Below are 24210 nucleotides of genomic sequence, written 5' to 3' on the forward strand. Positions count from 1 at the left end.
AAGGAGGTGCACGACGTGCACCTCCCAAATTTGAAGGTGCACGGCGTGCACTAGGGGGGTGCACGACGTGCACCACCCTTCTTTTGAAGGGGAATGACTCCAAAAACCTAATTTTACGATCCACTAACCCGATATCGACTTCCGGACTCCGAAAATGCGAAATTCGGACGTTAAACGAGTAAAATATGACTAGTTGTTTGGAATGAGATAGTTTATGGATATCAATTGGTTTTATTAAGAAAACCTATATTCTCTATTGAGGATTGAACCGAGAAGTATAAAAAGAAACAAAAGAAGTATGATTTGTTTATCGTAAAAGATTACGTTTGAAGCACGACGGTTAAAGAGTGTGGCGTGTCGTGTTTCGAGTCTAGAATCAATCCTAGAATAGGATTCTGATATGAGTTAAATGATTGGAAATTGTTTTAGATCCGGCGAGGCAAGAGGCAACTGGACAAAGAGCTCGGGAAGCTTGACGTTTCTAAGCCCCGAAGTGTTTTTGGATAAGCGTGTTCTGTGAGTACATTTTAATTACTTGCTAATATTCATAAAGTCGCGTATATATTTTTTATACGGACGACTATATGAATACTTATATGTTTAAAAGTATATGTACGTATGTTTTGAAATATTTGTATTACGTTATTTTTAATAACATAATTATATGAAATGAATATGAATGCTTAAAGAACCGGGAAAGGGTTAAGCAATATAAATCGAACCAAATATGCACGAGAAAAGTATAGTACATTCCTATATGTACTATTATTCATATATTTATAAAGAAACCTAGTACGTTCTCATACGTACTTTTAATTATAATGAATACCCATACGTGCGTGTGTTATAGATGTATGTTTGTAGATTGTAATGTGCATGTCATGGTCCATAAAGGATCAATATAACAGGACAAAAAGAATATAGAAATAATTAATAAACGTAAAATGAGAATTGTACTAGGGTACAACTAAATATAAGAACTAAGATACAAGGTTGATCTCGATAGAGGAATCCCGAGACCTGTATCTTACCCATTCTCGATAATAGTCTTCGGGACTCATATGAAGATAAAGTCAAGCATAATATATCGAGAATCAATATGAGATAAGAGCAATAATTAAGATATGATATCAGATACATCGGTTGGCGTGGCTATCGATGTCAGATATGTAAAAACACATCGGTTGGCTTTGCTATCGATGTCAGATATGTAAAACACATCGGTTGGCTTTGCTATCGATGTCAGATAGATGAAACACATCGGTTGGCTTTGCTATCGATGTCAGATAGATGAAAAACATCGGTTGGCTTTGCTATCGATGTCAAAAAGATAAAACCAGAGAAACTTAATGAGAAGAACAAAGACAATCAAAAATTATAACAGTAAACAAAACATGTTAAGTATGTACGTAATAAAAACGTACATGAGATATAAGAATGAGGCAAGAATACCAAGTACGTCTACAACATAAACGTTTAGTTTATGACACGTACATGGCCTCTGATAGTATGAATGTATATACAAAGTATGTTTGGAAGTAGATCATATGGGGTATAATCCAAAAAGAATATTTTCTACATAAAGAGATTTTCAAACGTTTTCACCCTTGGATAATATTACTTGTAATTATGTGTATTCACTCAGTTTTATACTGACCCCGTTGTTACCCCAATTTTACAGGTTGAGTTAGGTACGATTTGGAGAACGAAGCTTCCGAAGTTTTAATTCCCGGAAGTAGTACGAGTCATGAGACCAGGTTCTCATTCTAGCAAGTCCGTAGTAGTTTAGAGTAGACAGACTCTATTTTGTAAAACGCTTTAACTCTGATGTATATTTCAAACAGGGGTCGTGTATATTTTGATATCATTGCGATTTATGAAATATGATTTGATTTGCGAAAAATTTATAGTCGTTTTAGGCTTGCTACGGGTTTTGAAGCTACCACTCCCATTCCCTAGCGCCGGTCGCGGCTCAATAATTTGGGTCGTGACAAAAGGTTTGGGTACGGTCAATTTAATCTGTCAAACTTGCAAATTGACTCATAAATTTTTAAGATATTATAATTAGTCCAATATCTAGACTTAGATCACAATTTTTTTAGATTTTTATTGGCCATTCGCGGCTAATTACGTTTCAATCCTTAAGTTTGCAATTGCGCACTGATCTAGTCCGCTTGATTTAAGACATGCAGATTGCTAGCTGGTCATCCGGACAAATTTCTCTGGAAAACATCATTGTACGCTTCAGTCTCTTATCACTTTTTACTTGTTTGAAAAATAGGTGTGTGCACCACATTTCATAATTATCTTTATTAAAAATATTTTTTTCAGTAATATTATATGAAGTAATATAAATATGTAATATTTACTTAAACTTTTAAACATTTTAGCTCTTTTGGTCCTATCGATTATAAAAGTACATAGATTATTAAAAAACAATACAAAAATAAATTACTATTTGATTAGGTTTTTAGGATTATCGAGTTGAATATTTTAGTGTTGAAATTCAATTCAATAAATAACTCGAGTAATTCAAAAGTCGATCTTTTATTAATCAAGTTGATTTTGAATATTTTGTGTGTCGATCTTAAAGAGTTCGAATAGTTCACAAGTTGACCCGACTCGCTTAAACTCTTAAATATTTCGTAGTTTAAATTGCCAAATAAACAATAATTCATTTTTGCATGGATATTTTAACTTTTTTATATATAAATGGCATAGTTGAAAGCTCATCAAATAACTCTAAACCTTAAAAGCTCCCCCTTCTCTCTAAATATAAAAGAGTTTTTTCTTTCTTCATCTTATTAAAGGTGGGAGAAGATGATTTTTCCAGTTAACCGGAAAATCATCTTCTTTCCGCCCATAGCACTATTATTTATAGATCTACCTCTTTTTTTTTAATAAATCTTATTTAAGGTGTTTGTTTGTTTGAATTTTAGTTTGATTGAATAAATTTTTAAAGTCTTTCACAACTCTTTGATCCGAAATTTTAGATCGCTCAAGATTCTTTAGCTTTTTTCGAAACTTTAGATCCACGTTCTTGTAGATTTAAGATTTGGGAGATGTTCTTTTATGTTGTGTTTTGTTTCTTATTAGATCTAATTTTTGGTTTCATGATTGAATGAGACTTGAAGAGCTTGAAATTCCAAGGATAGAGGGGTTATAAAATCGTATTTCAATATTTGAACCATAAATATATTGGGTGGCCCATTTAGTGATTTGAAAAACCCTTTCGATGACTGTATGTACAGCTGTATTTACAGCACGCATCATTATCTTAGAACAGTTCTGTCAATTTGTTGAAGAACCGTTTATTTATTTAATTTCTTATTATTAATGAAAATTTTAGCCTTTGATAAAAAAAAACTTTAAAATGACATTTAACATTTGAAATTTGTATATATAAAAGATACATTTATATTTTGGCTTAATACATAGTTTGACCTCTGAACTTGTACCCTTTTACCCATCTAACCTCCAAACTTAACGTCTCACCTATTGAACCCCTGAACTTGTTAAATAATCCGATTTGACCCCCGGACTTGATAAATATGTAAACATTGAACCCCTCCGTACACAATTTCTTCTAGAACGTTTCAAGTGACAGGTGGACACGAAGGGTTCAATATTTGCATATTTATCAAGTTCAGGGGTCAAATCGGATTATTTAACAAATTCATAGGTTCGATAGGTGAGACGTTAAGTTTAGAGGTTAGATGGGTAAAAGGGTACAAGTTCAGAGGTCAAACTATGTATTAAGCCTTTATATTTTTGTATATACGTGAAGGACATGTAAATATTTTTTATACATTAATGACACTAGCACTACATCATATTCCACATAAACAATAATTAACAATTGTTCAGACATCATTAGGAGAGGTTTATTTAAGCCGTTTTTAAAAAAAATTAAGTGTGCTTCAACACCTTTCCAAACATGAAAGACCAGATTGATCTTCAAACCAAATATGGAGAGCATATTTGACAATTTGTTCAAAAGAGATCAACATTAGTTTTATAGTTTTTCCGTCAAAAATACCAACTTGCATATCCTCAATACATTTGATTTAAGAAATCATAAATATTAAAAAATAAAATGCATTAGCCACACGACAGCACTAAATCAGCTATATAAAAAAAACTAAAAAAAAATTATATAAAATACTAATTTTGGCATTTAGAATATTAGAAGTGAGTTATGCTTTGGCAAAATAACATAATATCATATACTCATTCAAATCAAAACTGCCTCACCGTTTTATAACTGAAAATAAAAATTATTTTTGGTGGATAACTCAGATATCCTCATTCATGTAGTGAATAAGGAACCCCAACACATACAATACAAATATTGGAAAACATGCAAACAACTCCTCTACCAAGCTAAATATGGGTTCGGGAGCGAATAATAATCTTAGCCGCCGCAATAAAAGTTCAGATAGTAACCGTGCTCTTATCGCTAAAATAAGATCAATAGAAGGTGCTGGCAGAGATGAACCTAACTAAAATCGGGCTTTGGTGGGTATGTGCAGCCTGACCTCTGGATGATCACATTTGATGCATAGCATCCGGCTCTCACGCAGTCTTCAATTGGCTTCTCTAGGATCAGCTGTGACATAAATCCACCAACGAAAGCATCCCCTGCAATAGCAGAAAAATTGATTTAATTTACCCGCAAAGGAAAATTAGTAGACCAACAGCATTGCAATCTGTCAATAATTCATTCGTCTTATACACCTAACAAGATTGCGGGGATATTGAAACTAGAGTGAAATCAAGCCGAGCTGAGTCAAATCAAAGTATTGTCAAACTCAAAGTCAATTAATATCTAAAACTTGAAACTTAAAATTCAAACTCGATTGAGTTTTACTTTAGGAATTTGGGCAAACTCGGTAGAAAAAATCAAGTTTGTGAATCAAATTCAAGTTGAGAGTCGATTATCCCTACAACAATTTAAATATTAAAGTTAATAATCAAGAAATCTCTATATCTCAATCTAATTGACATAATTTTTCATATTCAGATGTCACATTCTAATTGGTAGTTTTATTTATAGAATATTTTCACCTTAATATTCCTTTCTTATGCTCTTTAATTCATATTTTTTGTTCGAGAAGTCTATAGAGAGATAGTAATGTATTTAATGTAACATGAGCATATGAATGTAAAATAATATGTTACTTATTGATTTTTTAAAAACTGTGTATAAAGAATCGTTTCAATTAGATTGAGACAGGTAGTATAATTTAAAAGATTAAAATGTAAATACTCAAAACTGGATTAGACTTGCGAGCCTATTGAACCGAGTATCTTGATGTTCAAGCTCGACTCGGCAGATGACTTGATTATAGCTCGATTAACATCAAGTCAATTTAGAGTATTTTTTGAATCATTCTAGAGTAACTTGCTAGCTGGCGCGACTTAGTTATACCCATAAGCAACCTCCTCATTACAACACAAGGGCTACCTAAATTTTGTTACTTATTAACATATTCAAAGCAAGTCTTTGACTAAATTGACTAATCTTAACAATCACATTAGTTATTGAAATTTAATTGATTATTACTAATTTAACTAAGGATATTTTAGACAATTACTTAACTAAAAGAGGAAATCAGCCTATAATTTGGGACATCTAAAAATAGAAATCAGCCTATTAATTGCGGACGGAGTGAGTAGGATTAACCACAAAACTACCTAAAAAACCACTTAATTTTTAAAAAATATACTTTAAGCCGAGAGATTTTAGCTTTACCAAAAAACAAAAATCTTTCCGCTTATTATGTTTTTATTTTAGTCTATGAAAAAAATACACCGTGATACAAGTTAGGTACCTCAAAGATAAATCTTTGATACATATTTGATAGGGAGAGTACAAAGTGAAAACTATTAAACACAAAGGGAACTCATTAGGTACAAAATGAAATATATTTCAAAAAAGTGTGTTTTTAAAATATTTGACCGCTTATAGACCAATTTTTTAATTTTCCCAAAGAAATATGATTTATTGCAGTTCCAAGACTCAAGACCCAAAGATCGAATGAGAAGGTGCATACCTGCTCCATTGGTGTCAACCAACTTCTCCTTTGGCAATAAGATCACAGGGAACAATTTGACCTTTCCGTCCTCAGCAACCACAACAGGATCTGCACCTTGAGTGATGACGGTAATTCTCTTGTGTGTGCCTGATGCCTTGGCCCACTGAGAGATCTTTATAGCAATCTCCTCGACGTTCTCAGTCTAATAAACAAATAAAATCAAGTGAGGTAATTAATCCATGCCGAAAAAGCAACCTCGTCGACGTTAAAATTATGATCGAGTAAAGTAAAGCCAACATACCTCCCATCCATGAACCTTGGCAAAAGTTTTTGCTTCAGTCTCATTTCCAAAGACATAGTCCATGTAAGGTAAAACTTTCTCCAGGGCGTCCTTAAAGAACTCACAGATGAATGGAGCTGAAAGATTCATCGTGAAAATCTACAAATGCATAACAAGAACAAATAAGGCACCCAAAATTCAACAGCTGAAATCTATAAGTTTCCATAAAAATATTTACCTTGTTGGTTGCGGCTGCATGCTCAGCAACAAGTTGAATGGACTCGGGAGAGACGGTAAGGAAAAACCCAGCAATGTAGAAATATTTGGCTTTCTCGACTGTGAAAAAACAGAGTTGTTATTGAAATTACTCAGGAAACTACAAAGCCAACTACTACGCAGGACACTGGAAGTAGGAAAAACAAGATGATGATGTACCGAGTGCCCAATTTTCTGGTTTCTTCAAATGCTCAGCTTTGTAGCAATTTGCTGCTGACAAATTTGCAATAAGTGACCTACATAAATGCTGAACTTTTAGTACATCAAACTAGAGCAAACAAATAACAAGATAACAACTTGTTCACATCAAGATTGCCTTTTGCATTCATCAGAATGCAAGATTAACTAGCTATCCCAATCAGTCAATCACATTGACATGCAAGCATATACCCAAAATTCTCAGTACTAAAGAGTATGCTGACCAGATGTGCATAAGAGTACCAACCATGAAAAAACAAGGACAGAATAGAGCCGAAAATATGAAAAATAAAGTAACCAGCATGAAACTTCTTTACCTTCACCTTTCGTTAGAATTATTAGAATGCATTATGCTACAAAAATGAATAAACTCACTATGTCACAAAGAGTAGGCCCACTTTGCTAATGAAGCCCATAAATGAAGAAACAAAAACAAGTAAAGCACAGCCATATTTGATCTTCCAATTATCTCAAAACTAAATGAACCCAAACAGAAATTGCAGATCCTAATGATTAAAAAAGATGTTACTAAAAGCTTGCAGGTTAAAATCAAACTACAATACAAACTACTGAGACTGGCATATGAGTGCTTGTTGCCTTTTTAATCAATGCTCGTCGGAAAAAAATCTGATCATTCACAACAGTAATTGCTAGAAAAAATTATTTCAAAGATCTAACAGATTATTATTAAAAAAAAAACAGGACAGGTACAAATTTCAGGTTATTAACCACTCAAAACATGACAAATGCAATATGGAGTTGCAAAAATGACTTAAAAATAAAAGCCGATACATACTTTTGATTACAAAGAAACTAACCTCTCACCACCAACAACACAAACAGCACAGGTTCCGGTAGGAGCAGTTTCATCTTCATAATAGTGAACCTGAATTTTTTATACATATATATATTCAGTAACATAGACAACCGTAAAAATGAAAAATAACTAAACAAGGATATAGAATATTTACATTGACGCCAGCTTGCCTCGATTCCTTCGTCATTTCCGCTCCAAACTTATCTTTTCCAATGCAACCAATATAACTTGTTGCACCAGGAATTTGAAGCATCCACTAAAATAGCCACATAAATCAAAAGGAAATGAGCAAATGAAAATCGCATGTAATTCATTAATTATTCAGTGGGATAGTAGAACCAAACCTGAGCAACTTTGATCGAATTTTGAGTAGCACCTGTAAGTCACACAGCAACAGTAAATACCGATTGGTCACTCGAAACCACTAGACGTAAGTTCTAAATAGCTATGAAAGATTTTTTTCCTAGTAAATTGTACACTGGTAAACTACCAAATAATCAAAAGTTCAAATTTTACCTCCAGCAATGTATTCTACAGTAAATTTTTGACCCATTTCTTCATACCTTCGAAAGAACAACAAAGTGGAGTTCTTTAAACTATTCAAAATCCAGAAAAATTTAAAAGTATTGATCTTATATAAAACAAAGCTAAGACTATAAATAATCATAATTTCAAAATATAATTACAAGACTTACATTGGTAAGTGCTTGTCTTCAGCAAGGATAGCATTGTTCAGCTTGATGTCATATCTGTTACACAATCAAATCACCATCAAACAATAATTACAAGAAATGACAAAACAAAAAAACACACAATTCACTTAAATTCACTAAACTACCACTTAAAAAACTAAAATTGGAAATAAAACCAACAACATCACACTCATTCCCAAATTCTTGGAAATGCATTTACACAATTAAAGACATGATTTTTTTGCATACAACAAATCCAAACACTAAAAAAGAAACAACCCAACAACAGATCTGATACCATAACACACACAAAACACTCAGATCTAGCTCATTAAACCTCAAGAAAACACTACCAAAATAAAACCAGATCTAATGTAATGAAAATAAATAACAAACTGAAACCATTAGAGAATTTTGGGACTTACTTATTAAGGAAATCATCATCAACAACAGCAGAAATGTCAAGAAGTGGGTTTCCCATGCCCAAGAAAACACCATCATAGGAAGCCATTTTTTATCTCAGAAATGAAAAATGAGAGCTAAAAGAGTGTAAAAAGGAGAATAAATTTGTGGGTTCTTGAAAAATGAGAGATCTTGGGAGGTGGTTGAGCAGGTTTTAGAAATTTATAGTGGGAGTGGGCCGTTGTTGTTGGTAATGGGTGTGGTGTCGGTATTTGTCACCAACCCTGGCTTTGATTTGAGTCGCGTGTTTATTTTCTTTGTTAATTGTTTTTTGAGTTTTACTTTTGGGCTAGGTTGAGTTGAGGTTTCCTCCATTATTAAAGGGAATTGCGCAATAGGTCATTGGTTTGATTTAAAAAAACACCCAACCTTTTAGCCGTTTTTCAATTATATCCTGATGTTAAAAGTTTGTCAATTTTATCTTATTTCACATTTTTTTTTGTTTCAATTGTATCCTAAATTTTAAATTGACCTTTTTATATGAACTTTTTTAAATAAAAAATGTCAATTTAATGTTTAAGGGTACAATTAAAACGAGAAAATATTAAATAGAGTAAAATTGACCAGTTTTTAACATTAGTGTAGGAGTAAAAAGGGGCTAAAATGTTGGATGTTTTTAAGGCATTAAATCTATTTAAAAATGACTTATATTTTTGAAATTTAATAGTTTAAACCCCATCTAATGGAAGCTTATAACATAGTGGTAATTATTTAATTGTTGTGACTACCTTGTGTTGACAACAAGTATTCTTTGTTTACATTAGTCTAAAAAAAGCACACATAAGCCTGGTAAATTATCAAATGCTGAGATTGATTAGATGAAATTCGATGACCTGAAAACACAGTGTATGGTTAGAATGAACGTTGAAAAGAAATTTTCAAGTATTCACTCCGACTCAAATATAAGTATTTGGTTAAAAAAAAAGAAAAAAAGACAGTGTGAAAGACAAAAAAGAAAATAGATTAGGGTTTAAAGATAAGGTGGTTTAAATAGATAATATATTGACCGCCAAACTCTTCCTTTCTTTTATGAGATGTGGAGCTCTTTGGTTGTATACTGAGGTGTTTTTTATGTTATAATTTTTATCAGAAATGGTTATTGTGAAAGGATGCCTCTTTTGATATCAAGTTATCTTTCTCGCCTACGTGTACTTCATAACTTATTAGCCAACATGCATTGATAAATCAGACCATGATTTCCCTTATCTTTCATCCATCTGAGATTTTTTTATATATATATATATGTGATAGGTGGAGACTCTTTTTCAGAGTTTAGTTTCTGGTGTTCTGAGGTTGACTTTGGTATTTTGCTGGATCTGGTCATTTTTATGATCATTCGTGGTTGTTATACCTAGTACATTATGGGGGGCGTTTCTCGGTTATTTATGTTCTAAGTAAGAGCTAAAAGAGTAATAAATAATTGGATTCTTGATAAATGAGAGATTTAGGGAGGTGGGAGAGTAAGTTTTGAAATTTTATAAAGCAAATTGGCCATTGTTGTTGCTAATGGGTATGGTGTCGGTATTTCAAACCAATCTCGCCTCTGACTTAAGTCGCATGTCAATTTTTCTTCATTGGTACTTAAAATAATTATTTTAAATTTCACTTTTGGGCTAGGTTGAGGTTTCCTTCATTATTAAAGGAAATTGCGCAGTAAACTATTAATATTTAAAAATGATTTTAATGTTTAAAATTTGATTATTTAAACTCACATCTAGTGCAAACTTGTAACATAGTTAATCTAATGGGGCAATTAAATGATATTTATACCTATCTTATATTTGATAGTTATTATCCCTTAAAACACTTTTTCCAATTTAAAATTCTAAATTACATAAACAAATTAATTTGTTGATCAATTAAAAAAATTGAACAATAAAAAATTTGGTTCGTCGTCTTCCTCATTAAAAATAAGTGTAGTTATACATAATGAACACGATCTTCATTATTGATGAATCTGGATATTGGACGTGCGTCTCTGAATCCTATTGAGCGAACAACACAAAGAACACCGGTTATGGACGGGTCTCTGGACCCCGTATCCACTCTAAAGCTTAAGTTAGTTGCTACCCTGTTTTATGGTATTCCATCATTGATCCCCCCTAGTTTTGTGTTGGCTAGGTATTTATGCTTAGATTTACCAACGTAACTCCAACATCTGTGGTTTCTTCTTCTGCTTTCATGGTTTTTGCTTTTGCCTCTTCTCTATTTCCTTGCTGTTCTGTATGTGTTAGCGCGATTTTGATATTTTGTGTTTTGTGATCGCATGGTTTTTGAAGGTTTTATTTATTCTTTGTGGTTCATTTCATCCATATTTTTGTCGTGTTTTGGTTTTACATTTTTTGCAAACTGAACCAAAACAAGCCACAAAAGTTGCCGGAACGACATTTCTTTCCGTGTTATTCTTCATTTTGGGGCTTCTGTCGTACATTTTCTAACTTGTTTTGGTTTTGGAATCTGTTTAACAAAACCAAAACAAGCTACCAAATGATCGAAGGGAACACCCTTTGTTTTTGCTTACTCTTCCTCTTTTCTTTATGTGTTTTTTTTATATATATTGTTTTCCTTTCCTTCATGTTTATAGCGTCATGTGTAATGTGTTACAGCTGTCTTTGCCTAACTCAACCATGAGCTCGGCCACTCGATCCTTATGCTCGGAATGGTGATCCTCATAGGCCAACCAAAGGTGTGTTGACTGGTTTTAAGTTTAACATCGAGCATCCTATCCCTAGATATGCTTCGTTCATGATTAAATTCACAGAACTTCCTTCGTCTACCAACTGTCTCATTACCTAGAAGTTTTTATATTAGACCTGTAATCACAAGGGGTCCTGATATGGAAACTCGACTCATTCACCATCGGCTGGTCCGAAACTGGCCTCGGGTAGTGGGGCTGCGGTTGTTATGTACTTTGCCATCTTTTGCCTTTTACTCCTACCTCGCTTGTATTCGGGATCGGCATACCCCCGGCTACTGTGTTAAGTACTCATGCTACATTTTGCCTTTTTGGTGGTGGTCCTTCATCTCTTTTATTGTTATGTGCTCCCCAATTATTTCCTCCGAAATTGATGCTCTTACTTTGTGATACGAAGTCTTTCAACCGATCAACCTGTACCAATTGGCCGATTTCTTTCTTTAGGCTTCCACATTCGTCGGTGACATGCCCGTGCCCGTCATGGAATTGCAGTATCTTTTTTATCTCTTTCATACTGCAACTTTGGTGGGTATCTGATCGGTTCATTGTTGTTCTGGATCCACATAAATATATGTGACCTTAGTGTGTTAAGGGGAGATGTATGCCCGATCCTCTATTCTTACAGCCCGATGAGGTTCTACTCGGGGTGCAATTAGTGGCCTTTGTTTTTTAGGTTTGAATCGGTCTTGTCTATTTGCGCTGATTGAATGACGGTAGAGGTGTGTTAGTCTGTGTTGCTGAGTTGGCTGCTTTTCCAATTCGTTCTTCATCCAGATGTATAAAGTTCCATACTCTGTTCATTAACTCAGGTAAGTTTCTACCAGGTTTGTGATCAGGTTGTCTCTGAAGGCATTCATAGTAATGTTGTCTTTCATGGCGTGGATGGTTATATCATCATTCAGGTCTTCCACTAGTATAGCTTCTTCATTGAACCTGGTAACAAAATTTTTTAAACTCTCCCCGATTTTTGGTAGCACAACTAAAGGTCACTGGATTTTTTTCTTCTCTATATGCATGGTGCGAAGTGGGTTCGGAAGGCTTCTACCAGTTCATCAAAAATATGTATGGAACCTTCTTTCAAGCTTTGGTACCATATAGCCGCTAGGCCTTTAAGCGTTGTTGGGAAATTTTTGCATACCACTGCTTCGGGCAAACTCTGAACCATCATGTTGACTTGAAAACAACTCAAGTGTGTAGTCGGGTCACTATTTCTGTTACAGTGGTCTAGTGTCGGCATCTTGTAGTCCAATGGGAAGGGCTCATCTCGGATATCAGCTGTCAAGGGATTTCAAATCTTGAGGTAGCTTGCCTTTCTTAGTTCTTTCTTTCTAATTTTGTCCATCTCGGTTCGCACCCGCTCCGTTATGTCGTGTTTTAGATCTTTTCTCTAACCGGATTCGACCCCAGAGCTATGTACGCTCTCTTCGATATCTACTCTTCTTGGTGTTTTTCTTCCTTCTTCTTAGGGTTTAAGCCCGGGCTGATTCATATTTTTGTTTCTCCCGCTCGGGTGTTCTAGTTGGGTTTTTTTCTAGGGTGGTGTTGTTTGGTGATGAGGTGAATATAGGTTGTCCCTAATAGAACTCAGGGGGATGAGGAGGTGCTCTGGGTATGTAAGGCGGTGGTATGATGTTTTATTGAGATGTGGTGGGGTTTGGAGGCCGAGTTTGGCCTTGTTGCAATTGTTGGAGGAATGCCAACTACCGGGCGTGGTATTCAAGTATTCTTGTATTTGGGCAGGGGTAGGGTTTGTGTCTTCGGTCATGGGTGTTGCTACTGGGATCGGTGTCTAGTTGTTTATAAATGCTAAGTTGATGGGGGGGGGAATGTCGGGTCTGAGCAAAAATATATGGGGTATCTGAGGGGTAGGGGTGAAGAACATTGTCGGGTTATGTGAGGTTGATGGAAAAGATCATGTGAAGGGAATTCCCCATGGGTATTAATTGGTAACTCCGGAAGTAGTGGCTAAGTGAGTACCTCCACTAGATAGTGTGACCCGGCAGAAGAAACTCTCTGGTGCCTCTTCTCAAAAAGGTGTTGAGCCCATCTCCGGTTGAGCTGTTGGTGTTGGGTGTAACTCATGAGTCTCGTATGACGGAGTCGTCTTCTTCCATCTTTTGATTTCCTAAGTTTGTCGGTGAGTTAGAAAGGGGAAAACTTTCTTATCTTTCTTTCCCACAGATGGCGCCAAATAATAACTTAGGGATCCGTTGTGGCTATTTAGGGTCGGGTAAGCTCTCAGGGATCACCAGAAAATCCACTATATAATTGTTAGAAAGGTGTCGGAAGGGGATTCCGACAAACCTCTCTGATGATCAAGTCAGTGAACGTTTTAAGTGTAAGAAAGTAAAGATAAAAGAAATAGCGTAAGAGTTTTTGAGAAAAAGAGTATGAACCTTTTTAGCTATTTTTTAGGTCTTTTATAGTAGATAGGTGTTTACTTACGTGTTGGTGCTAATGTGGCTCTGTTTGAGCCGACAAGTCTTATTTTGTTCCTTTTGTTAGTGGCAGGTATTACCGGCGGTACTTGTGTACCGTATTGTCAAACTGTGTTTTTGTTATCAGGGACTGTCTTGTTGGGTTCTTTTATGTTCTTCTCGGTTATTTATCTATTTGTTATCTTATGTGTCTTGTTCGGTTATTGTAGCATACCTGCTTGCCTAGTTTTAGACGTGGTATAGTCGGTTGATATGTCTTGCTCGCTTATTCTATGATTTGTCCCGTTTGTCTAGTGTTTATGTATGTTATGGTCGGTTGGCATGTTTTGTTCAGTTTTCTAAGGCTTAGATGTGCCTTTGGCCTCATCTTGAGGTTGTTCTGTATACTTTGTTATCAAGAGTATTTAAAAATAATTTAAATAATTTTAAATACTATAGAAACAATTTATTTAGTATGGATAATTTTGTCCAAATATTTAAAAATATATAAATGACTATTTTTTTTGGAAAAAAAATTTCAAAATAATTTTTTTTCAGTAGTAGCCATTGAATGTTCAAAAAATTCCAATAAATTTTCAAAAACTTTACCTAATATCTAACGCGAGCCTCAACTCGGCTTAAAGAACTCGCATGATTCTTCATTAATGATAGAACTAGATCTGTTCATGGGTTTGGGTACCCGCCTAAACCCGGTCCTTAGGGTCGGGTTTAGGTAATGATTTTCCGTCCCAAGCCCGGCCCGAGCCTGCAAAAATATAGTGTTAGGCCAGATTTGGGTAGGAAATACAAAACCCGAGCTGGGCCTGGGCTTGTATAAAAAAAATAAAAAACCTAGCAGACCCGACTCATGAACAAATCTAGATAGAACTATTAAAATAAAATCGGACTCTTTGATTTTCTAAAAGAATATTTTTATTACTTTATAGTTCTTACAAACTATATAAATTTTAAAATAATATTAAAGGCCAGTAAATTCGATTCAAGCAATTTTCTGTGTTAACCAATATTAAATTAACGAACGAGACAAACTGCTAACATAACTCGCAATAGTGACCCGATTAATTAAAGAGCATCTTTAATAATAGATTGTGTAAATTTTAAATTATACTCAATAGACTCTTTAAATTTATCTATTAATAAATATTTGAACATTGAAATCTTTCCTTGGATTTATAGTATTTGTTGGGTTCTCCTTTCATCAAACCATCTGGATGCTGAAAATTCTCTACAACACCGTTCATCCACCATCTGCAACCTTTCTTGAATAAGCATATTAAAATATAATATTTAGAAACATATTTGTTGAATTACTTAGAGCATTCATAATGGGAAGTGTTTAAAACTCAATAATAGATTGGCATTGAGCATTTTCTATTGTTTGAGCTCGATATTTATGCACCAACCAATTAATAAGGGACCCACTCTTTTTTTTACTTTGCTCTTTTAAATTATATTTAATGTAATAAATGAAAATGTGGGACCTTTATTAGTTTATTTTTTAAAATCTAACTATTGTGAAAATTTTATAATAAATATGGATTTAATGGAAAGCTGATGCGGCATGAACGACTGTGGATGTTCTTAGTATGCTTTGGATTTTACTTTGATTGAATAAATTTTTAAGGTCTTTCACAACTCTTTAAGCCGAAGTTCTAGACCGCTCAAGATTTTTTAACTTTTTTTGGAACTTTAAATCTACGTTCTTGTAAATCTAAGATTTGAGAGATGTTCTTTCATGTTTTATTTTGTTTCTTATGAGATCTAATTTTTGGTTTCATGTTGAAGATGAGACTTGAAGAGCTTGAAGTTTCAAGGATAGAGCGGTTTCAAGATCGTATTTTAATATTTGAACCATAAATGTATTGGATTCCTATTTGGTGGTTTGAAAGCCCTTATCGATGACTGTATGTAGGGGTAGGCAAGGACCGGTTAATTGGTCCACGGGAGAAATTTGTAAACCGATCCGTAGTGGTACGGTTTTTAAAATTAAAAACCTAAACGTAAAATTTTAGACGATTAACCATTAAATCGGTTAACTATTTAAAATGGTTCGGTTTTTTGGTTTTGCGGTTTTTAATCATGTAACCATTAGACAAATTAGATATAAAAAAGATTTAATTTGTAGATAAAATTTGAAACATAGTCTAATAATAAAACTCTAATCTTCATTCAAGATAAATATTTTATTAAGGAAGATGAAGTTCTTTCAAAATATATATATATATATACATATATTCTTCTAAAATAAAAATATATCGCAACATAAAATATTAAATAAATATGTTTTTGTATTTAGAATTTTTTGTATGTAGATTATAAAATATATTTTATTTAAATCATAAAAAAGTATACATGTATATACATAATTATAATCCGGTTAACCGCGGTTTTTAAAACTCCGAAACCTAAACCTAAACCATTAACCATAAAAATTCAAAATCAAAACCTAAACCTAAATTCTTGGACCGATTAACCATATTTTTTGATTCGGTTCTACGGTTTCGGTTCGGTTAATTGGTTTGACCGGTTTTTTTGCCCACCCCTAACTGCATGTATAGCTGTATTTACAACACTCATCATTATCTTAGAACAGTTCTTTCAATTTGTTGAAGAAACCGTTCATTTATGTAATTTTTGTTATTATTAATAAAAAATTTAGCTTTTGCCAAAATAAAATAAAATAAGAGAGAAGTGATAAATACATGTGTGTTTCTAAAAATAGAGAGTTTTTTTTGTAATTAGAGAGGAAGAGTGTTTGTAAGAGGAATCGAACTCACGATCTATCAGTTTGTTGCCTAACGCTTATACTGTTTGAGTTATAACTCATTGATTAAAAATAGAGAATTGGCTTGAGTTTCTACATGTGCAGAGACAAACTCACTCTTTATTTTTATTTTTAAAAATAAAAAGTCCATTGTAGTGACATTTTGTAATTACACTCTTTAAAATAAAAAAAATTAAATATTTAACGAGTCCTTTGAAGATGTCTTAAATAAATATTTTACTGAATTATTAAATACCGTCCCTTTTTACTACCCACCGTCCCTACACTTTACCCTTTTGTCCTCTTTCCTATTTCTATTAAAAACTAAAACCTCTCAATCCATTCAAACTAAAAGCATATTCTACGTAACAGTTTCCGGCTGCGACCGGAAACGTCGCAGCCGGTCTTTTAAAAAAATAATATATATATAATTTTTTTTTTGTAATTTTAGTTATTTTAAAAACTTAATCGATTTAATATTTACTGAATATTAGTAGTATGACTTAATATTTTTTCGTACGGCTGAATCATAATCTGTGACCGAACCTTTGTAACGCTCACGCCGAGCACATCTCAAAAGCTTTCGTTTTCTCCCGTTCTTATGGGACGAAATGACTAACTTAAACCCAATCTCTATAGCAATATCTTAGCCCAACTAATTGCTACAGCATCAGTATCAAACCCATGTTCTGAAAAAACCGATCACTGTAATCAATTACATTTAACAATTTATAAAATTACATTTAACATAAATAATTACGTTTAACATAAATAATTATGTTTAACAATTTATAAAATTATGTTTAATATAAATAATTACGTTTAACAATTTATAAATTTTTTTTTTTTTAAATATACTGCCGGCGGCGATATTGTTCGCCGCCGCCGGCAGAAGGGGGACGTCCCGGAGAGACGTCCCGGAGAGACTTCCCTCCATAGAAGTCCCTCCAAAAGAAGGGACGTTGGGACGTCCCAACGTCCCTTCTTTTAGAGGGACGTCCCCCCTTCTCGGCCGATGTCATCTGGGGACGTCGGCCCAGAATTCAGAAAATAAAAAAAAATTATTTTTTTATCTTGGAAAAGTCGAAAAAATTTGTTTCCGAACGTCGATAATCGTTATCCGACGAATTGTAATCGTTGTTCGTCATTTTAATCGACTTTTTACGTATTTGTTCGAATGAGTTGAGAGAATTTTTTGGTTTTGGTTTTACTAGAAGGGCAAAAATGTCTTTTGTAGGGGGTGTTAAGTAAAAAGGGACGGCGAATAGTAAAGCCCATATTTATTATAAAATTCTTGAAATTAACAAAGACGTTAACTCTCATTATACTTTTATAATCTCAAAGGAATATTTCAATTAACACTTAAATACATAAAATTAAATAAAGATATATTCCAGAACTAGAAATTTGGTTCAAACAAAACCGAATTAAACTGATTTTTCTAATGAACTTAAATTATAAGAATTTATATTTCAAACTGAACAAACCGAACTAGTCCGTTTAATCATATTATTGGGTTTAGTTTAGCTTGGAGAGTTTTCTGGTTCCATAGACCTTTGATTAACCTTTTTCTACAATTTAGTTTGAGAGTCTTACACTCAAATTTATATAAAAAATATTTATATCCAAAAACCGAACCAAAACCAAATTTTTATATAGTATCAAATCAAACCAAACTAAATTTATCAGTTTGGTTTTTCATTTTGATTAGGATGATATGTTATTGTTATTGTTTCTCCGAGTGAAGTGGAGGTAGTTCATAAAAGAAGAAACATTAAGCATACGGATTGATGGAAAAAGAAATAGTGTACAGAAACTTGTTAATTATACACTTGTATTGAAATTTACTTCATAGTACAAAGATAAAAAAAACCAAAAAGATTTTTTGATTTTAAGAAAAATTAACAACATAAAGACATAAAGTTTGATATTACATTTTTCTTTAAGTTACAAATTCAACATGACAATAAAACTTTGTAATAACCAAAATAAAAATATTAAGAAAAAGATTGTAAGAGCATATCTTAGCTTATAGGTAGAGGAGCACCATTCCACTCCTTCAAGCATTCTAGCATGGGATCAATTATCTTTCCGGCACGAATTGCTGAAAAAACCTTGTCGAACTCTTCGCCCGGTGATCGGACTTTTTCTCCGGTGAGCAAATCGGTACTCAATTCCTCCCTAACAAATTTGTATAATGGGTATGATCTGCATTCCTTGATCTTGTTTGGAAGAGCAGAATTACCACTCTCATATTCATTTCTTGCATTTTCAACTTCTTTAGGCAAATGAGTTCTAATTTCATCTTCAAAAGCTTCAATCTTTTGAAAAATTGAAGTAGTTGGATTTTTCTCCTTTTCACCATTCAACAAAGCATGATCAACAAGAACTTGCCTCAACTTTTGCATCAATAGATAGCTTGCACAACAAGGATCATCGATGTATGCGAAAACGTATTCTCTATCGACGACTTTGATTAGGTCTTTTTCGCAGAATCTCGACGGGTGAAGCTCTCCATTGAATCCCATAGTCAAAACTCTCTTAGAAATTTGATTAACTGTGTTCTTGACTGTGCTCTTGAGATTTTCTTCCAAATGCCTTAAATCAATTGCTTGACATAGAGCCACTAAGTAAGTTGATGACATAAGTTTCAATATCTCAACAGCTTCCTCTGTTTTTCTAGCAGAGATCAACCCTAATGAGTTCACATCTTGGTTATGTTGCTCTGCACTCTGCACATGGTTTGTGACGGGATTCGCGAGGAATTGAAGCTCCGAGCAGTACGATGCCATGGCGATTTCAGCGCCTTTGAAGCCGTAATCCAAGCTTGGATCACGACCACCGGTAAGATTCGAAGGCAAACCATTGTTGTAAAAGTCATTAACAAGTTCCGAAAATTGCGCAAACATAAGCTTACCTATTGCAGCAACGGCTAAACGAGTATTATCCATCGAAACACCGATTGGCGTACCTTGAAAGTTCCCGCCATGTAATGCCTTGTTTCGTGACACATCAATCAATGGATTATCATTCACGGAATTGATTTCACGTTCGATCATTTTTGTCGATGATCGAATTACTTCAATCTGAGGGCCTAACCATTGAGGAGAAGTTCGAAGAGCATATCGATCTTGCTTAGGCTTTTGTAAAGGATCAATTTCATGTAATTTCTCAGCTGATTTAATGTAAGAACTACCATCCAAAATATGTTCCATAATCGCTGCAGCTTCGATTTGGCCCGGATGATGCTTCAATTTATGTGTCAAATGATCAGTAAATTCAGGTTTTCCTTGCATAACTTCAGCAAAAATTGCTGACATAATCTCTGATAAAACTGCTAAAACATTAGTCTCAAATAGTACCATTGAAGCTAATCCAGAACCAACTGCAGTACCATTTACTAGGGCAAGACCTTCCTTGGGTTGCAAGTCAAAAAATCCAGTACTAATTCCAGCAAGTTTAAAGGCTTGAGCAGGGTCCAAACATTCTCCGTTTGGACCGACAGATTTGGAATTAGGTCGACCGATGAGTAGGCCGGCAATGTAGGATAACGGAACTAGGTCGCCGGAGGCGGTGATTGTGCCCCGTAAAGGTAACGATGGAGTAATGTTGTGATTGATAAATTTGGTAAGAGCTTCTAAGATTTCAAATCGGATGCCTGAATAACCTTGTAATAAAGTGTTGATTCTCACTAACATTGCTGCTCTTGTTGTTGAATGCGGCAATGTGTGACTAGTTTCTGTGCCATTTCCAAATATCCCAGCATTCAAGAACCTGGTTTAACAATAATAATTACAAAACCAAATATTAAAATTTAGTCTAATGGTTCAAAAAAATCAAATATTAACTTTGTTGCATATCTAACTAAAGTTTTAAATTTTGGTATTTTTTTAGTCTAGTTCAAAAGGATATAAAATTAAATTGTATCTGTTTCAATAAATATTCAATTTGATATAGATTTTTAGTGTTTTCGATAGTGAATTAAGAAAATTATACATTTATCTTTTTTAAAGTTCCTTTTTTTTTTTAGATTTACGAATATGACTACTAAAATTTAATTTTTAGTATATCCTTGTCATATGCTAATCAAAACAAATTAGAAATTTGACTGTAATTGCTCAATTTTTAAAGTTAGACTAATATTATTAGGATTAAACTTTTTGATTAAATCTATAAAAAGTAATGAAATTTTCTTGGATCTTCAATGGCATGTACGAATTTTTGAATTAAAAAACACACCATGTGATCACCTATGAGGAACTGGTCTATTTGGACTAAGTATTTTACTATTTTTATTGTAATTCGTTGACTTACATTATGAGTAAATCTCGCTTTCAGGAGTGGAATCTTAATTAGAAATTAGGGGGGCTAATTAAATAAAACAAATACAATGCTTAGATATTTTTTCCAAATAACAAATCAACCAAAATTTAACACAACTATTAAAATACTAATATTTCAAATTATATAGTTTTATGTATTACACTCTAGCCATGTGAAAAATAAATATTATTAAAACTCTCGATTTGACTGTAATCTTTTAGTTACATTCGCAACAGAAATGTACATTTAAAATTCTTAAAATTTAAATAATATAATTTATCAGTAAATTATTGGTTGACAAGAACTACTTATTTGTTATTCATTGATTTATTTGTTTAACCTAATTTTTTAGGTATAATTAGGAAATAGTTTGTTCAAAAATCAATATGGCTTCTTCTCTATCCAAAATGTTGACTTTTTAAATGGATTTGTTAGATATCATAAACCTCGTGCGTCCCTTTCCTCTACAACCTATTACAGCAGTTTATCATTTACTTGGTGAACAAAATTTCAGGGCCCTCTACTTAGAAAACAAATTTGTATTTTTATATTTAAAAAATAATACATCAACTCAATTGTTTTACAAATAAAAATATTTCAACAATATTTTAATTGTTTTTTATTTTATTTATTTATGAAATTAATTAATAATTTAATAATTTGTTTTTACGTTAGCGGGAGGCCAACGTCCTAATTGAAAGCATATTGTATTTTATGTAAGGAATTACATTTTTATATATACAATAATTAAATTTTAAACATAGTTTAAAATAATAGGTATATGTTAAATTTTTATATGTCAATCATGAAATAAATAATATAAATGAAATGAAGTGTAGGGATGCATTAATACTTTTTATTGAAAGGTATTGTGGATTATGATAAAATCAACTAGCTAGACCCACTATCCATAATTTATAATCATCTTATTTTGGATGCTTATGATTTCTTAATATAATGAAATTGACACTTCAAAATGAAAATTAGCATAAGATCACTAATTAAACGAAAGATATGCTATTAGAAAAAAAAAGTCCAATCTTAATACAAATTAATTATTAAATTAATTTAAATGGAATATCTTAGACATTACATCATATGATCCATTCAATTTCTTTCCCACTTTTAAAAACAAAAACTCACCAAATTTTGTTTAGATTGTGATATATACTATATACTATAAGCTATATATTATAAATATTACTTCATTAAATTAATTATAGGCCGGCAGGAATCAAATAACTTAAGCTTATAATCTATGATTTTAATGATTCAAGTCATATATCATCCTTTTTATATTTTAAAAAACTTTATATTAATATTTATTTCTGTATACTAACCAAACAACAAAGCTAACAAATAACAGCCACAAACGCCTGTCTATCTTGCTTCCAACAATTTTAGGTGAGTGGAGAAGCATGAACTAATTTAAAAGAGAAAATGAAAGTTTGTACTCTCCTTTCACATGAGCTATATATCATTGTATCTATTATATATATATATATATATATATATATATATATATATATATATATATATATATATATAACTAAGTTGTGATTAATATTTTGTAATTTTGTATGCTAATTTGTGACGGTTTCGAGTTTGAATTTCTAAACAAGCACATATATATATTTAATGCGGAATTATCATTTTTAAAAATGAGTACATAAGAAAATATTCTATTTTCGTATAAAATGAGTATATTTATAACCTCCGACTCATTAGAAAATATTTATATTTTTTGAATACCCACATTATCTAATATTTTCTCATATAAGGAATAAATGATTCTTTAAAAAAAGAAAGAAATTTATTTATCTAGACCGATTTAAAAAAAAACTTAACTAATCAAATAATATAAAATTTTGTATTTTTGTATTTTTTAGTATACTCAACCGGCTAGATTAATTCATGATTCTTTGATGGAAACGGTTTAAATATATTATACTCGACGGATATATTTTAAAAATAATTTGACAGACGGATTATATATTTTCATGCTCCGTATATAAAATGCCATTTATTAATCACTTAATGACAATTGGTGTATTGAAAATTTAAATTAATTATTGTGGTTATATAAAATGTGTTCATGCCAGAAGGTGGTGACCCTCCACCTATTCACCTAGTTAAGATCCACTAATAAGCCAACTACCCTTCCATTTCAAGAAATAAATCTCCAACTTAATCACAACAAAAACTAAATCTCGAGTTTAAGCAAAAGTTAAAAAAAAGAAAAAAAATTCACAACAAATTTTAGCTAACTATGCCTAAAATTCACTAAGCATGAGTTTTATTTCCTAATCAAGAATCACATTTTTATACCCTTTTAATCATATATCCCATATATGCATAAATAAATAAAGAATTATAATCAATCTAGCTACAATAAAAAAAAAAAAAAGGAATTAAATTAATTTTTTTTACCTTATAAGCTCTTTTTGGAGGGCACCACCTTGCTTAGTTCTTCTATGAGAAGTTGCACCAAAACCAGTAGTGACACCATAGCTATCAGTTCCTTTGTTCATGCTCTCCATAACCCAGTCACTGCTCGCCTTTACGCCGGCCCGAGCCTCCTCGGACAGCTCGACTTTGACTCCGGCCACGTCGCGGTTCGCAATTGCGGTAACTTGCGCTACAGTCAAGGTCCGGCCACCTAGGTTAACCACAGGCTTCCTATAATCATTGATCATACGTTTGACCTCGTCAAGATGGCTACCTTTGAGTGACTCGGCCGCCATTCCCCAGTTTAACGGGTCATGACTCGTGGTGCAAAATGAGTGATCGCCATTGGAGAATTCCATTTTGTGGTATGAAAGGTGGGAATTTTCCGGGAAAATTTATAGATTTTGCTGAGAAAGTGAAGGAAAGTTTGTTTTTTGATTTGTTAGTGATTTTTTAACTAAGGAATTTTTAGGTGAAGTGAGCCTATAAAATTCCTGAGTTTGTTCACCAAAATGAGGCTGCTTTAAATAGATGTTCATTCAGTGTTGGGTGGTAGGCCGATGGGTTAGTTGGAAAAAATAAGAGACCGTTGGATCTTTTATAGTGATGGATGGGTGGGATTTTGCCACGTGGATGCTGTGGGGGCATGGTATGTGAGGGGTATATTTGTCAAATGAGTGATGCAAAAGGGGAGCATAGGGGTTGGTAAGAGGAGGGGAGCTCATAAGCACAACGTCATATGCCTTTCTACCTCATTTCTTAGTTAGAAAATCTATTGT

General features: G+C 33.0%; 2 protein-coding genes across 2 annotated transcripts; both read right to left on the reverse strand.

Moving 5' to 3' along the window:
* Nucleotides 1-4227: 4227 nt before the first annotated feature.
* Nucleotides 4228-9025, reverse strand: LOC126660728 (adenosine kinase 2). The gene is made up of 11 exons (XM_050354380.2): nt 8727-9025; nt 8305-8358; nt 8126-8172; nt 7954-7985; nt 7764-7865; nt 7611-7678; nt 6754-6830; nt 6557-6654; nt 6340-6477; nt 6057-6240; nt 4228-4641 (listed from the first exon to the last, which is right to left on the reverse strand). The coding sequence occupies exons 1-11, from the start codon at nt 8810-8812 to the stop codon at nt 4499-4501; spliced, it is 1029 nt and encodes a 342-aa protein (XP_050210337.1). The 5' UTR covers nt 8813-9025; the 3' UTR covers nt 4228-4498.
* A 9443-nt stretch (nt 9026-18468) lies between these two features.
* On the reverse strand, nt 18469-23934 carry LOC126660628 (phenylalanine ammonia-lyase-like). The gene is made up of 2 exons (XM_050354203.2): nt 23414-23934; nt 18469-20434 (listed from the first exon to the last, which is right to left on the reverse strand). Exons 1-2 carry the CDS (start codon nt 23788-23790, stop codon nt 18685-18687), a joined length of 2127 nt encoding a protein of 708 aa, XP_050210160.1. The 5' UTR covers nt 23791-23934; the 3' UTR covers nt 18469-18684.
* Nucleotides 23935-24210: the final 276 nt, after the last annotated feature.

The sequence above is a fragment of the Mercurialis annua genome, linkage group LG8 (assembly GCF_937616625.2).
Source record: "Mercurialis annua linkage group LG8, ddMerAnnu1.2, whole genome shotgun sequence".
Taxonomy (NCBI): Eukaryota; Viridiplantae; Streptophyta; class Magnoliopsida; order Malpighiales; family Euphorbiaceae; genus Mercurialis; species Mercurialis annua.

Excerpts from the sequence above, each read along its gene's own strand:
- LOC126660728 (XM_050354380.2), bottom strand. The coding sequence starts at position 8,812 with ATGGCTTCCTATGATGGTGTTTTCTTGGGCATGGGAAACCCACTTCTT. Across the intron at positions 7,986-8,125 it reads TGTAGAATACATTGCTGGAG|GTGCTACTCAAAATTCGATC; the intron begins GTAAAATTTGAA and ends TGTGACTTACAG. Across the intron at positions 6,831-7,610 it reads TGTGTTGTTGGTGGTGAGAG|GTCACTTATTGCAAATTTGT; the intron begins GTTAGTTTCTTT and ends GCATTTATGTAG.
- LOC126660628 (XM_050354203.2), bottom strand. The coding sequence starts at position 23,790 with ATGGAATTCTCCAATGGCGATCACTCATTTTGCACCACGAGTCATGAC. Across the intron at positions 20,435-23,413 it reads CTCCAAAAAGAGCTTATAAG|GTTCTTGAATGCTGGGATAT; the intron begins GTAAAAAAAATT and ends TTGTTAAACCAG.